Source organism: Theobroma umbraticum, unplaced genomic scaffold (assembly GCF_002168275.2).
Source record: "Theobroma umbraticum cultivar Fairchild unplaced genomic scaffold, ASM216827v3 scaffold_95.0, whole genome shotgun sequence".
NCBI classification, from domain to species: Eukaryota; Viridiplantae; Streptophyta; class Magnoliopsida; order Malvales; family Malvaceae; genus Theobroma; species Theobroma umbraticum.
Window position 1 is genome coordinate 6,746,359 of NW_018397257.1, and position 13,681 is coordinate 6,760,039.

Below are 13,681 nucleotides of genomic sequence, written 5' to 3' on the forward strand. Positions count from 1 at the left end.
TCAACTTAGATAAAGAACTAAAAGAAGTTTTTACCTTAGTCACCACATAACCTAATGTCATTCAGAATATCTGGTCCAAAGCCTACCCAGCTGACAAGTCATAACTCATGAGCAGCCATATTTGCTTATACGAAGCGAAAACTCCAGTACCTTTTGCAAGCCAAACCAAACGCCATCCCGACCTTACTAATGGCCTGCACGCCTCCTTAATTTTACACATGAATAATAAATCCCACTTCTAGAGTACCCAAGAGTAAAAGCAGGCCTGGTAAATCAAACAGAGTAAAATGACCAATCTCATTGGCCCCGACCCAAGGCAGAAATCGTTTCTGTGCTTTCGATTTTGATTGGGGGAAAGCGATTGCAACCCAGTTCTTTGAGCGGGGATGATGAGTACATCAATCAAATGAGAATACTGTTTTTTTTTCTCTTTTTACAGGAGACTCGTACAGAAAAAAGAATAAAAAGCCATTCTACAACTGTTAAGTTGCACCTGTAGTGACTTGAGGAAGTAAATTTGCTAATTTATTACCATATTATACTCATCTTGTTGATTCCATTGATACAACGTGAGAGAACTGGGGTTATAGATACCACTGCAAAATGTCAAAACTTCATGGCGGCTGTCTTGGAGATAGCAAATCTCTCCTTGGCCCATCAATATTTGTCCAAAAATCTTTGCCAAACCATGAATTGAAGCAACCAAATTCAATTGGCAACTATTCCAAATTCACTTCTCAACTATAAACTTCCCTATGACAAATCACAAGTACACTACTATTCAATACTGTCAAGGCGAAAAGTACAAGCTTTCTCTGGACAAATGGAGCATCCTCTCAACTCTCAAACGTTTCTCTCTCATGGTAGTATGAAATCGAAAAGTCTTCTGTCTTTATTTCACGTGGTGTAAAAGGTTTAGATCGCAAATGCATAAAGGCTGATGCGTGTTTAGACATCTACACGCTAAGAGAAAGGTCCTCCTTTCATTACTTTTATTTTTCAATTCATTTTTAGTCCATCATATATTCACAGGAATGGATGCAGGATTTATGCTTAGTAAGAGCAGGCTGAAGGATATATAATTTTAACCAACTATATAGAAATAATAATGGAAGAAGGAGTCCAATCCGACCAAAAACTCTTATTAAGACAAGGTTTTGTGGGAATTTTTATTGAATTTTGGAAAATAAATTTAACATTTTTTGTTGAATAATAGTATTCTTTATAATTTAAAAAAAAAAACATAAAGCTTTGGTGAAGTCGCCCGTGCCCGAAAATGATACCGGTAAAACACTTCTCGTAAGATAGAAGAAAAAGATTCTGTTTCAACCATGTCAAAGCCGACCATGCCGACGGAACTCATAAAAGTCAGCGGTCGGCTCCTACGTTGTACATTCCTCCCATCATCCGACGTCGTTCAATAACCCAACTAGAAGAAAATCAAACCCGGATAGTTTACGGTTGATAAACAAGGACAACTCTACAACGCCATTTGACTATGCAATGCTGGTCCACGCCATAATTCGCTGCCCATTCTATGCATTTATTCTTCACGCCATCACAATTTAATTTTTCATTTTTAACCCCATTGCCGACGCTTCCCTTATCTTAATCTAATAATCTTCGTCCCCATCTCTTTGTTTTCCCAAAAACAAGAACTTAGTAAAGTATTTTGTCTGCAACTTCCAGAGAGTTTGATCGATAATCGAGGAGAAATGGTTCAAATCAAGGAATTGTATCCTTTTTTCTAACATGGGTTTTCTTTTATATTTTTCTGGGTATTTTTATTTTTAAAGTTTTGGTTTTTTTCGTTTTCCCTTAACTGTTGATTTTGTTCTATGTGGGAATAACTTGAAGTCGAATTGTCATGCCAATGTCCTTAGAAGAGGTAAACTTGAGCTAAAAAGTTTCAAATTTTTTGATTCCAATAAGACATGGAAATCTGGTGGTTTGTTGCTTTGTTTGCTGATCAAAGTTGTCTATGTTTGATTTGCAGTATCAGATGGCTCAAATGTACATGGTAATGAAGATGCAGCAGCAGAGTACAAATGGGGCTGAAGGTGTGGAAGTCTTGGAGAACAGACCTTTTCAAGATGATGTATTTGGAAAAGGTCAATACACTTCTAAAGTTTATCGTTTGCAGAGGTAATTCCTTACTCATTCTGGTAGACTGATTTGGGATGCTGAATTTTCCTCTTTGCACTTCAAGATGATCTATTGACTATTGTTATAATTAATTAAAGTAGTAAATATTCATCATTAGCAACGAAATATAGATTTCTTAATCGTCAGTGTCCCTATACATTGCTACTGACATCCGTAAATTATTTAAATTCCTACGGATTTATGCATAAATTATGGCCTTTTATTTGTTTACAATTCATTGGGATGGAATACTGGAATTTGTCGTTGTCTATTTGATTTCTTATTTTTGCACTAATTTCTGCAGCAAAGCACCTGCTTGGCTAACAACTATTGCACCAAAAGATGCTCTCGTCATGCAAGAGGAAGCATGGAATGCATACCCAAGATGTAAAACAGGTTTGCATTGTCCTTGTGCTCAATTTTTTCTCTTGCTCTTTGCTTGAGTTCGTTGTACAAGTTGTATTAACATTTATCTTTCTTCCGTTGGTTGCAAATGGATTTCATATTATGCAGTGATCAAGGTAACTATTTGCTTTTACTCAGACATATTTTGTGGACATTTCAGGCAAATGTTTTGATTTCTTGTGATAGTATGCTTATAGATCTTACATCTTTGCAGTGCCCTTACTTTGCCAAGTTCTGTCTCACAATTGAAACTTTCCATAAGGCAGACAATGGCACATCGGAAAATGTAAGCTTCTTTGAAAGTCACTTTAGTTGGCTTCTCTTTAAGTTTGTTCTGTTTTTTTTTTTTCATTAAGTTCCTCTCAAACACAGAATCTAATCTTGGCATTAGTAATTTGAATGGTTATAAACTGTTCATTTGATAGGAAGTTGCATTTTATCCTGTTACTCTTTCTTGTCACTCTTTCTTTTTTTTCTTTTTCTTTTTGCATCTCTTAACTCTGAGGTTTACAAACAGGTGCATTGTTTAAGTGAAGAACAACTCGCAGCTAGACAGGTAGAAACCATTGATATAGCTTCTGCTGCAACAGACTACTGGAGTTATGCTATTGGAAGTAGCACTTTTGATTTTTCCAAATTTAAATCAGCAAAAACTGGCCGCGGTCCACTTTTGGATAGATGGCAGGTTGGTACTTTTTCTGCTGCCAGTAAATAATGTAATACATACATATATAGATGAAGCTACCTAAGGCATTTCTTCATTTCCAGTTCCTTCAGTTAGGAGTGCTTTCTTGCTGTAAGCTTATGGCCATGTCATTCTCTTCAACTATCTATATTATGGCTTTTGTGTGAATTGACTGAATTTTCTTGTGATTTCTTTTAAATCTTCAACCAAATTAGTTTGTGAATGATGATGAATGATGACATGCGACATTCATATTTGCAGGACCATTGCAATCCTGTAATGACTGCATATAAATTGGTGACAGTAGATGCACCATACTGGGGTTTTGGTTATCGACTTGAACAAGCTTTGCTAGCGGTAAAACTTCTTAGACTTCAATCTTTAGATATTAACTTTAAAATATCGACTATTTGGTGAAAGCCAGGTGCCCTGTAGATACCATGAGCACTCCAGTAAAAGTAACTATAAGTAATGCATTTCACCGGAATCATAACTATAAGGGTGCATACTTATTTGGCATATAATTGTGTGAGCCTAATTTATCATTTTACTTACAAAATCATCGAAGGAAACTCAACTGTTGGAAAGAAAAGGCAGGAGACTAAGTCCTTCATATAATCTTTGGTACTTCATTAATCATGCATCATTTGCAGGAGTGGACATTGAATGAGTATCTTGTCTAGGAATAATTGAAAATTCATTGCCTGGAAAAAGCTCCATTACTTGCCACTACTCTACTAAGTTTAAGATGAAAATGAATAGGGTTGATGCTTGGTGATTTTTTAAGTGAAAAGGATGTGTAAAAGTACTGCAGATGAGTTTGCATGAGTGCTACTTTTTGATATTTCACGGTCTAACACAATTGTCAATCACAAAAGCATCTCCCTGCTGTATCTTCCATTGGGCTGTGTGGTTAAAGTTCACTGGGGCCATATGCACTTTTACATTGAAAGCACAGACCTGTTTAGCTTTGCATTTGCAGTTCAAATAATCTTTTGGGCCTCTGAACATGACATGAACGGGGCCTTAGTTTGCATGATATCCTCAACATGGACCTAAATGTGATTTCCTTATAAATGAGCATATGTAGCCATACACTTCTTACCCCCTTAAAGCTGGTAGCAACTTTACATCATATATCTCCTGTATAGGGTGAAAGGGCTCTCTTCATGGAAAGTCACCGGAATTGTTTTGGTTGGATTGATGAATGGTTTGGGATGACAATGCAACAAATACGTGAACTTGAACAGCAAGGTGATTGCTTATTAAAAGAGGTAAGACTCCTCTATCTTTTGATCCTCATTGATAGAAGTTTGATAAATAATAATAAATGAATAAGTGCGTATTTTCCATCTCTAGATTTTTGTTCTCCACAAAGCCAATTTTGGTTTTCCAAATTGAGTGTGCTATAGCATTCCTCAAACATGTGCATGCACAAGAAGTAGAAAACAGGATGAGATTGACTTCAAAGCTCATGGTCTTTGTAGTCTTATCTTATAGGTTTGTTATACTGTTGAATTAATAGTATGTGTAAAAATTCAGTGTTTGTACTGGGAAGAGATTAAAATGAATTGACAATAATAAACTGTGCAGAAATATTATCATTATGGGGTTAACAGCTTGTTTATGGCTTTCTCTATTTGTCTTAAGTTTTTTCCAACTCATGCATACATTATTTGCTGGGGCAAATTTAAACATTGCAGCATGAAGTTTTTCCACTCTTTTGTAGTGGTAGTTAAAGGCACTTTTCCATTCTTCAGATTGTGCACATTAATATGGTATAAAGCAGAGATGAAGTTCTCTTTTGAAATTGGGTCTGATGCTCGAATCCTTAATCTTGGGACTGAGCATTTTGGAATCAGGAGAAGCAAAAGGGTAGTAAGATCAATGCAAGATAATCCATACTTCTTTAGTGTAAGAATCCCAATCCCCAGCTGACCAATATATGTGGCATTTATGCAAGATGGCAGACTAAACGTCCTTAGTGTAGGAACATGTGCAAAAGAGATGATCTCTGCAATTTTCAGAGTGACCACAGAGAGAACGTGTTGTAGACTGCATAAGAGCAAATAAATTCTTGAGAGACCTTCAAATGCAATCTAAGCAAGAATGGCCTCCTTAAACGTTCTTGGTGTGTCTTTTCTCTTCATTTTTAATATCTGAACTGTGCTTCTATCCATCAGTTTAGAAAAGATTTCCTACGGAGTCTGCACGATTGTGGATAGTGTGTTGGCTGCATTAGTTTAAAATGGGACCTTAAAACAGGTTAAGAGTTTGTGATCTGCTACTCTGTAACAATTGTTGATGTGGCTAGTGAATTTGAGTCAGGCCTCGCTTGTCTTGATGTCTGCTTGATATGGAGAGTGGAAGACTCTCTTTTTAATTTTGGACATTTTAGTTTTTGATTCTCCTAATATGATTCAATTTCCACTTTCATCCGTTTGTTTCATTTTGATTGACTGGTATCCTTTTCATTAACAGAAAATCAGCAAGCCAATTTTGCTGACAAATGCAGAAGATTGTGACCAAAGGTTTTCTCATAACAGCGAAAGACACGTACAGCAAGTGGTCCATACTTGATTTCAAGCAGAATGGTGTTTCTCTGTTGAAATTCCAGGCATAAACCAAGTTGTAGTTGGATGTGCCTTACCAACTGCATAGTGACAGGATTAAAGAGCAAATACATTCATACACAAAACTGGAGCTCTTACATTGTAATGACCCCGCAATTTAAAATTGTCATTGTTTCCAAGAATTTTACATTACATTAGGTTTTAGCAGAAAATTTTTTCATCTACACTTTTTGTTCAGCATAAAGTTTTTATCATGTAATGTGAATATTATTTATCAGATACTGTTGAAAAACTTGAGAAGTCATCTGGACTCCAAGCCGCCAGTCATACGTTTCTTTTCTGCAACATACTAAATGGTGATTAGCATGACATGTACACATATACATATATGTATGTATGTATGTATGTATGTATGTATGTGTGTGTGTGTGTATGAATGTTATCATTTGGTATGTATTTGCATGTTCATATCAAATAAGTAAATCCTTTTGTTGGTAATATATAGGATTTGTTCATCCAAAAAGATAAGAATACAAGGTAAATTAGAAAACGGACTCTTTACTCTAGTCGGCCAACGGTAAAACTCCAAAACTCGATAAACCCACCAAAAGGTTAGCGAACGGTGTCGTGTCTAGCCTGCAGTGCATGAACGCTGGAGTCCCTCTCCTTCTCGCTTAGTAAGTAAGCGGTAGTCGACGTCTAAACGAAGAAGCAAAGCTTTGTATTCCTACAAAAGTATCTCTTCAATCGTACCGTATCGGCTTTTTCAACCAGCCCAAAAGGAAATAGCTTTTGATTTTTTTAATATCTTTTTAAATGTTTAGTTACTGAACTATATAAAGCTGCTTGAACCGTTTAGGAGATTCCATCTCTGAAGTTCACCAAGCGTTCGACGTTATTTCTCAGCAAGCAAAAGCAGAAGCTGATCATCTTTTTCTATCGTTTGAAGCAAGCGTCAGTGTCTCTCAAGTAAGAGCAAACTTAAAGTTGTCTGTTTTTTTCTTCCTCTTCTGTCTTTGGTATGTCATTTTGGAAGCATAGCTTTGCATGAAAATTTTTAAAATGTTTGAACATATTCTTAATTCTGCAACTAGGCCAGAAAAATAGATTAAGCCCGGACTGTATAGCAGTTAAACCTTCCATTAATGGGTTTAAACTCTGTCGCTTGTGAAATTGTATTACCAGTAATCAATGCCCTTTGGAGTTTTTGCAGCTGTTTACTTTGTAAAATTCTTCGTTTCTTGCAATTGTTTAATATAAGATGCATGAGTCTGTGACACCAAGATGGTTAGAACTTGTGTTTTTGAATTTAGAAAGGAAGAATCGAGGTTTATGGGATGCGATGTGAGAGAATCACTTTCTTTTTTAGTTCAAAGCCTTATTGGTTTACTCTTTTACCAATAATTAAAAAGAAAAAGGCTTAGGAGAGCATGAACCCTGATTATATGAGTTTTCGATCTATTGAAGGACTAAATGAAGGCTAGATGGAAAGGGAAAGGCTCAGAAGCCAAAGCTATAGCTGATCCCATGTCAAAAATAGTCTCACAGCTCCAATCCTCTTTGATCCACTCCAAGACTCATGGTTTACTCTCTAGCTGCAGTGTACTTGTTGAAGTGAATGCAGAATTGGCTGATCTTCTCAATCGTGCATGTTTTGGCCGACCAAGAATTACAGCTGAGAAGGATAAAGAATGGTTTCAGTTGGACATGGAGGAAGCCTTTTATTTGTGTTTTTCGCTCAAATGCCTCAAGGTTGTTGGTGAAGATGGTTGTATAAAGAGTAATGAAGAGCTCTGGGAGTACATGAAATCCAAAAAGGCAGTCTTTCCTGTTTTTTACAGGGCTTATTCTTATCTTCGGCATAAAAATTGGGTTGTGAGATCAGGATTGCAGTATGGTGTGGACTTTGTTGCCTACCGCCACCATCCAGCTCTTGTCCATTCTGAGTATGCAGTGCTGGTGCTATCAGAAGGAGATAATGATCTAAATGGTCGACTGAGAGTGTGGTCAGATGTTCATGGTACTGTTCGACTTTGCGGAAGCGTTGCAAAAACATTGTTGATTGTTAACGTAAATAATAATAGTCACGGTGCTATCTCTCCATCATGTTTAGAGCATTACACTGTTGAAGAGCGGACAATCACAAGGTGGAATCCAGAACAATGCCGTGAGGATCAGGCAGTCTTGAGAATCTAATGAGCTAACCTATAATTTAGAACCTTCTTTTGTGCAATACCCTGTGTTAGCATTGTTCCTTGCTCTTATAAAAGCCTTTATCCCTGCTCATAACTTCTTACCGATATAGCTTATTCTATGCAATATGAAATAATCATTTGGTCTCTGGTTGACACAGTTCCAGCTTCTGAAATCAGTTAAACTTTGGTTTCATGCCCATCAAGACCACTTGCTTTTACTTGAAGTTGGAGTATTTTGAAGTTACTTGAAATGAATATATATAATGGTGCCAAATCAAGAAAATAGTTGATGATGTAATTCACAATACGTATTTCTGTTTTCTTTAACTGACTTTATGGACCTTCAAATTCCCTAATTATTAACCTACTGTTCAATCTATATTTTGGTGAAAATTGACAAAACCATTTGAAACCAATTGTTGATACAGCTTAAGGAGCTGGAGTTGGAAGAAATCCTTTGTCCTCAACAGGAAAGGAGTGGGAGACAATCCACATAACAAGAAAGACGGACATTGATTTTATCATAGTTTTTGGGAAAAAAATCAGAATAGATTGTGCTTGATTATAGGAAGAATCAGCAATGCCAATGAACTTGCATAGCATCTTATGATAGTGGATCTTTTCACAGCAAGGTTAATGGAAGCTGGAAATACAGCTTTAAAGAATACGTAGGAAACATGCTTAAAGTATTCTTTTTATGAGTGAAATAATAATATCATGTTGACTGACTGGAAGGTGTATCAAAAATATAGTTGCATAAAAAAATTATGAGGTCATGAAGATATGTTGATATGATTAAGTTTTTAGAGAAACTTATAATACCTGATGTTGTTGCAAGCAGTTACAAACAATTATGATCCTCCAAGATACTATCCATCGCCTTTCAAAGCTATGGTTCTAGATTTAGGTCAGCCCGCAGCTCCAGCAGAATAGGTGAGGGCATGCAAATAAGTTGAAGTAGGAAAAAAAAAGAAGCAGGATAGCGATAAAAATATGCCAGTATGGATTCCTATAATGTGCTGGAAACTGCTCCTCCCTTCTGAGAGAGGAATTCAGTCCAAGTACACATGGTGTTTTACTTGTATGCATTACCAGAGTATGATTTGGTTATATCCATACTGAAAACATATAGGAAATTATTCATAGAAAAGAGAAGAAACTTTCCATTTTTTCAACAAAATTTTTGTCAATGTAGGAAGCTTGGCAAAAAATTTCACCTAGGTTGACATGGCCTAGTTTCAGAGGTTTATCTACTGAAAACCAGTGGTTCCTCGTTTTATCTGCTTCTCTAACTATGTTCTGTTGCGCTAATTACATTTGGTTTCATGTCGTATACATCCTTTGAGTTAGTGATTTGTATAATTTCTTCCATTTCTTAATTTGCACTTGCTGGCTGGAATCTTGTCCTTTTATATTGAAATAGAATGGATCTGAATCTGATACTTCTCTTTCTCACTTATATCTCTTGGCGTTGAAATGAGGAAAATACAAAGTTAAATCACATGATTTGTTTATTATGAATCTCACTATATGTAAGAGAACATGACTTGGACAAGCACGATAAATAATAAAGGTTGATAACTCTGACGTACATGTTACATACTTCCTTGTCTGTTGTTTGTTGTACACGGTTTCTTTTACCACGCCTACTCTCCATAAATGGCCGCTTTCCAACAACAATATCCATAAGCAAGTGCCTTAGTTTAACACCGTGATTGCGGCCTTCTCTTGTTAGTTTCTGCAAGTATTCCCAAGGGCTCTCAACTTTGTCCCCATTGACAAAGTTGTAGAAACACGTTCCACAACTAAGAAGTGATGATCATTGATGATCTTGTACTTAAATTGAACAGAATCTGAAGTTGAAAGTACACTCTGACTCTGTTGTTTAAGACATCATAGGGAAAGTTGTTTCCATGAGAATGGGTTTTGAAGATTTCAAAGGGTTCTGCAAAAATCAGGATTACCCTTTAATTTAATCTTGCAGTAATTTTCTTCATGGAATCTAAACCTACTTGATCAGTGTGAAAGGCTGATTTGGGTTGTTTATCTGCTTTGACAGAGGGCAGCTGGTAAAAGGAATATAGAAATACACCATGAAAAAGACATATACAGAGAAAACTTCAAAAAAAAAACAAACAAACAAACCAAATTCAAGTTCACTTGTCTCGAACAAACCAGCCTAATATGGTGTACAAAAAGAACCCTAAAACGTACATCCTCAATAAAAGTAAAGCTTCCATATGCCTAAAATGTCTTTTGTTGTTTCTGTTTATAATTGGATCCTACTTGGTTGTGCTTTTGTCATCCTTGCCTGGCCATAAGGTTCATCATTATCAATCCTCTTATTGTTTCTGAAAGCAGCGCAGCCAATGACATAAAAGATCACTAGCAGGATAAGCACAACAATGTTGATCACTGAGACCTTCCTCCAGCTCTTCTTCAGGCTGCCAAGCACACTAGCCTTGCAGGAGTCACATTGGTAGCACAGCTGCTGTTGGTCATTGCTCCATCTTGAGCAGTCCAGGTCTGTTCCGACCAACCCTCCTCCCGGGGTCCATAGCGTCTCGTTGACATAGGTGTAGCCACAGTCTGTTGGGGGCTTGCAGCAACCAGACTACAAATAGCAAATCACAAAGTTTTGCTGTCATTAGTTACTTTAAAAAGATATGCCCTGCAAAATTCTAACTTGCAAGCTGCATATAGATAGCTTTCAGATACAAAATTTAAGAGATTATTTCTTTTCTATTTCATAATTTTAATCAGTAGAGATACCTTTTTCTGATACAAATTTGATAGCACTGGATTTCTTTGTTTCCACATTAGCAAGCTACCAAACCAAGTGGGTCCAATCAGTTGGAACCATTATGTGAACTTGATAAGCATGGTGTATTGGTGTCCATTCAATAAAAGATAACTACATTAACACTATTCCAACAACATTTAAAGCAACACAAATGAACGACCATCCCACCAAACTCTGCCAAAAGAGATGAAAACCCCTCTCAGAGCTTTATTTGATTTATATTATCTTTCAATCTTATTTGACTTCAATAAGCATTTATTAAGGTTTTATGGGCAACCACTCATCATTTCCCCTCTCTCATTCTGCACCTCTGCTCCTTATGATTTACTCTTTTCAATAAATAAATAAATAACTGAACATAGTGAAGAGTATTATGCCAAAAATAGGATATGCTTCTTTTATTGAAACCCCTTCCCCACCCTATAGAAAACACAAGAAATCCACAAAAACAGATGCAAGCATGTGAACAATTAAAGAATATTGCAGCGGGAATCATTCCATAACCTTTGGTACCACTTGTCTTGGTGATTACATCAACTAAAGTATTCAGCTTAGGATATGGGTTTCAGGTTGGCACCCAATGCAATAAAAAGGAGGAGAAGATACCATAACTTTTGTAAGATAAAATCATAGAATTCCATCTTTCTGTATTTTGGTAGCTCTTAATAATTAACCCAGGAAGCAGACAAAAAATGAAAAAGCAAAAAGAAATTGATGAACCAACCAACCAACAGGCAATCAAACACATGGATAAAGCACAAAAACTACCCCCAAAAGAGAACATTCTATCTTAATTATTTGGCACCTAGGGTGAAAAGAGAACACAGACAACCCTGTTACTTTATTGGTAGTAAGAAAGTATACTAATCCTGTAATACCTTTGTTTAATATTTTAGGTAGATTTATTACTAAATCAAATGTTGGGATCATTTGTTTCAAAATATTTTCAAAATTGCCAAACTAAAAATAAGATTCCACCTATTGTTGAGACATAATTATGGGGTTTAGCACCATGCCCAACAGAGCCACCGTCCATTGTGGTCCAGTCAATTTTATATCATTATCAAAAATAGGGGGAATAAAGCAGTACTGTTTGTTAGAATAACTGTGGAAATATTAAAATATTGAGAATCTGATTATTCATTTTATTCATAAAAAAATACTACGTATTTATAAATTTATTGTTTATTGTTTGTATGCATATGCCCTTCACATAACGTTAAAACATAATCCTAATATTAGTCGGAAAATAAAGATTTGGCAAATTTTTCTGTGGGCAGCCAATGAACCGCAGTCGACGGGGGCCTGAATTGAGCTGGCAAGTCAAATGAACAGCTTGGTCTCCCACTTGCCTTAGCTTAATTCTACTAACAAATATGAAAACTTACGGGTTAAAGTAGATCTACTTTTGATCAAACTACTCATCATCAGGAAAACTATCTCCTTTTCTTCAATTCTTCATGTACTTTTTTCAAATCCATTCTTAGAAAGTAAACACGAAAAGTTCCTCCAAGATCATTTTGCTTAACCTTTTATCATAAAACTCAGTAATACCCCTTTTTGCTAGTAACACTAAACACTTCATTTTTCAATAAAAATTTAAATGAAATTCGGATCATATCACTCGGAAATTTGTAAAAGGTTTCATATCCTATTTGGGAGAAAATAATTAAGAAAGATGAGCAAAAAAAGGGGGAAGAGGGGGGAAAAGAGACTTGTTTGATGCTATTAGCTAGATTAGATATAACTAATAAATAGCAAAAATGTAAAAGAAGTTAGAAAGAACTACATACCTCAATAGGGCTAAGCTTCCTCATGGAAAACATGTCATAAGTTTCAGGAACACCATTAAAATTTCTTCCCATCTTGCTACAAACTTTAGAATCCCTTATGCAAGAGCTGATCTTAGCCCAATACTTCTCATCAACTACTCGGTCTTTGAGCCAACCCGAGTAGTCCTGCAAGTAATACTCCAAATAACCTTTGTTCATCACCGGTCGCCCTGACCCTTTGTCGGTCACGGCGTAAGCAAAGATGATGAACCCGATGAGCGCCCCGATGATGAAGAACATAACAAAGAGGTAAAGCCACATCAGGAACGTGTTTCTGTAACACGCGCCGGCGAAACCTGCTAAGGACACGACCATGATTGAGGCTCCTATGACTATCAATGGCCACTGCAAGAACTTGAGACAGTCTGTGCTGTTGGCTCTGCTGCTTAGCCATATTCCACCACCCAAGATTACTATTGACAACAAAAAAGTTAAGAAGTTTAATAACCCTATCAAATGGTTGCTGGCTCTCATTTTTCTGGGCTTTTGTTTTTGTTCTTCCTTTTGGTCTCTCTGTAAGTGTAATCTGTTTGAAACCTTTCAAGTTTTTTTCTTTTGCTGCTGAGTTGTATTCTCTACTGAGAGAAGCTGCTTACGAGTTAAGGTAATGATATGGATTTGTTGTTAGATGCAGGTGGTTTTATTACATAGGATGGGAAGGTTCATGGATATGTTAAGGAAGGTACTCGCTTTGGGTTTTTGACACGTGTATTTATATTTTGAAATGACAAGAACACCCTCAAATTGCATTATTGCATTTTCTTTAATTGCATTATTGCATTTTCTTTAGTTTCAAGATATACAAAATATTGTTTGCTTGACTTTAGAGCCGCTAGCTTGTTGTATAGCTTGAGTGCAGCTACTGATTGCTTATAATATTACAGTTTGAGACTTACTAGGAAATTGCTTGAAGAATGATGAGAAGTTACCACGCCCATGTGAGCTCTAGATCACGAAAAGCAATACTAACTAGCAACTAGTCTTTTATGTGTAGCAAGTATTTGCAAACATTGTTTTCAATGACACAAGTGTTCAGGCACTTT

At 36.3% G+C, this 13,681-nt stretch overlaps 3 protein-coding genes across 3 annotated transcripts; 2 read left to right on the top strand and 1 right to left on the bottom strand.

Moving 5' to 3' along the window:
• Positions 1–1,277: 1,277 nt before the first annotated feature.
• On the top strand, positions 1,278–6,145 carry LOC110411848 (uncharacterized). Its single transcript, XM_089782875.1, is given in 9 exon segments — positions 1,278–1,735; positions 1,858–1,888; positions 1,997–2,145; positions 2,450–2,666; positions 2,765–2,836; positions 3,068–3,235; positions 3,497–3,592; positions 4,387–4,509; positions 5,717–6,145. Coding segments are annotated over 9 exon segments (975 nt in total). The 5' UTR covers positions 1,278–1,715; the 3' UTR covers positions 5,816–6,145.
• Positions 6,146–6,281: 136 nt separating this feature from the next.
• LOC110411849 (tRNA-splicing endonuclease subunit Sen2-1-like) lies at positions 6,282–8,156 on the top strand. Its single transcript, XM_021422183.2, has 2 exons — positions 6,282–6,777; positions 7,276–8,156. The coding sequence occupies exon 2, from the start codon at positions 7,282–7,284 to the stop codon at positions 8,002–8,004; it is 723 nt and encodes a 240-aa protein (XP_021277858.1). The 5' UTR covers positions 6,282–6,777; positions 7,276–7,281; the 3' UTR covers positions 8,005–8,156.
• A 1,914-nt stretch (positions 8,157–10,070) lies between these two features.
• Positions 10,071–13,257, bottom strand: LOC110412813 (tetraspanin-3-like). Its single transcript, XM_021423440.2, has 2 exons — positions 12,600–13,257; positions 10,071–10,617 (listed from the first exon to the last, which is right to left on the bottom strand). Exons 1-2 carry the CDS (start codon positions 13,110–13,112, stop codon positions 10,273–10,275), a joined length of 858 nt encoding a protein of 285 aa, XP_021279115.1. The 5' UTR covers positions 13,113–13,257; the 3' UTR covers positions 10,071–10,272.
• Between the last annotated feature and the right edge of the window lie 424 nt (positions 13,258–13,681).

What these genes read in the sequence shown, in the direction of transcription:
- LOC110411849 (XM_021422183.2), top strand. Translation starts at nt 7,282, where the DNA reads ATGAAGGCTAGATGGAAAGGGAAAGGCTCAGAAGCCAAAGCTATAGCT.
- LOC110412813 (XM_021423440.2), bottom strand. Translation starts at nt 13,112, where the DNA reads ATGAGAGCCAGCAACCATTTGATAGGGTTATTAAACTTCTTAACTTTT. An exon ending in GGAAGCTTAGCCCTATTGAG is followed by an intron (nt 10,618 to 12,599) that starts GTATGTAGTTCT and finishes TGCTATTTGTAG; the next exon opens with TCTGGTTGCTGCAAGCCCCC.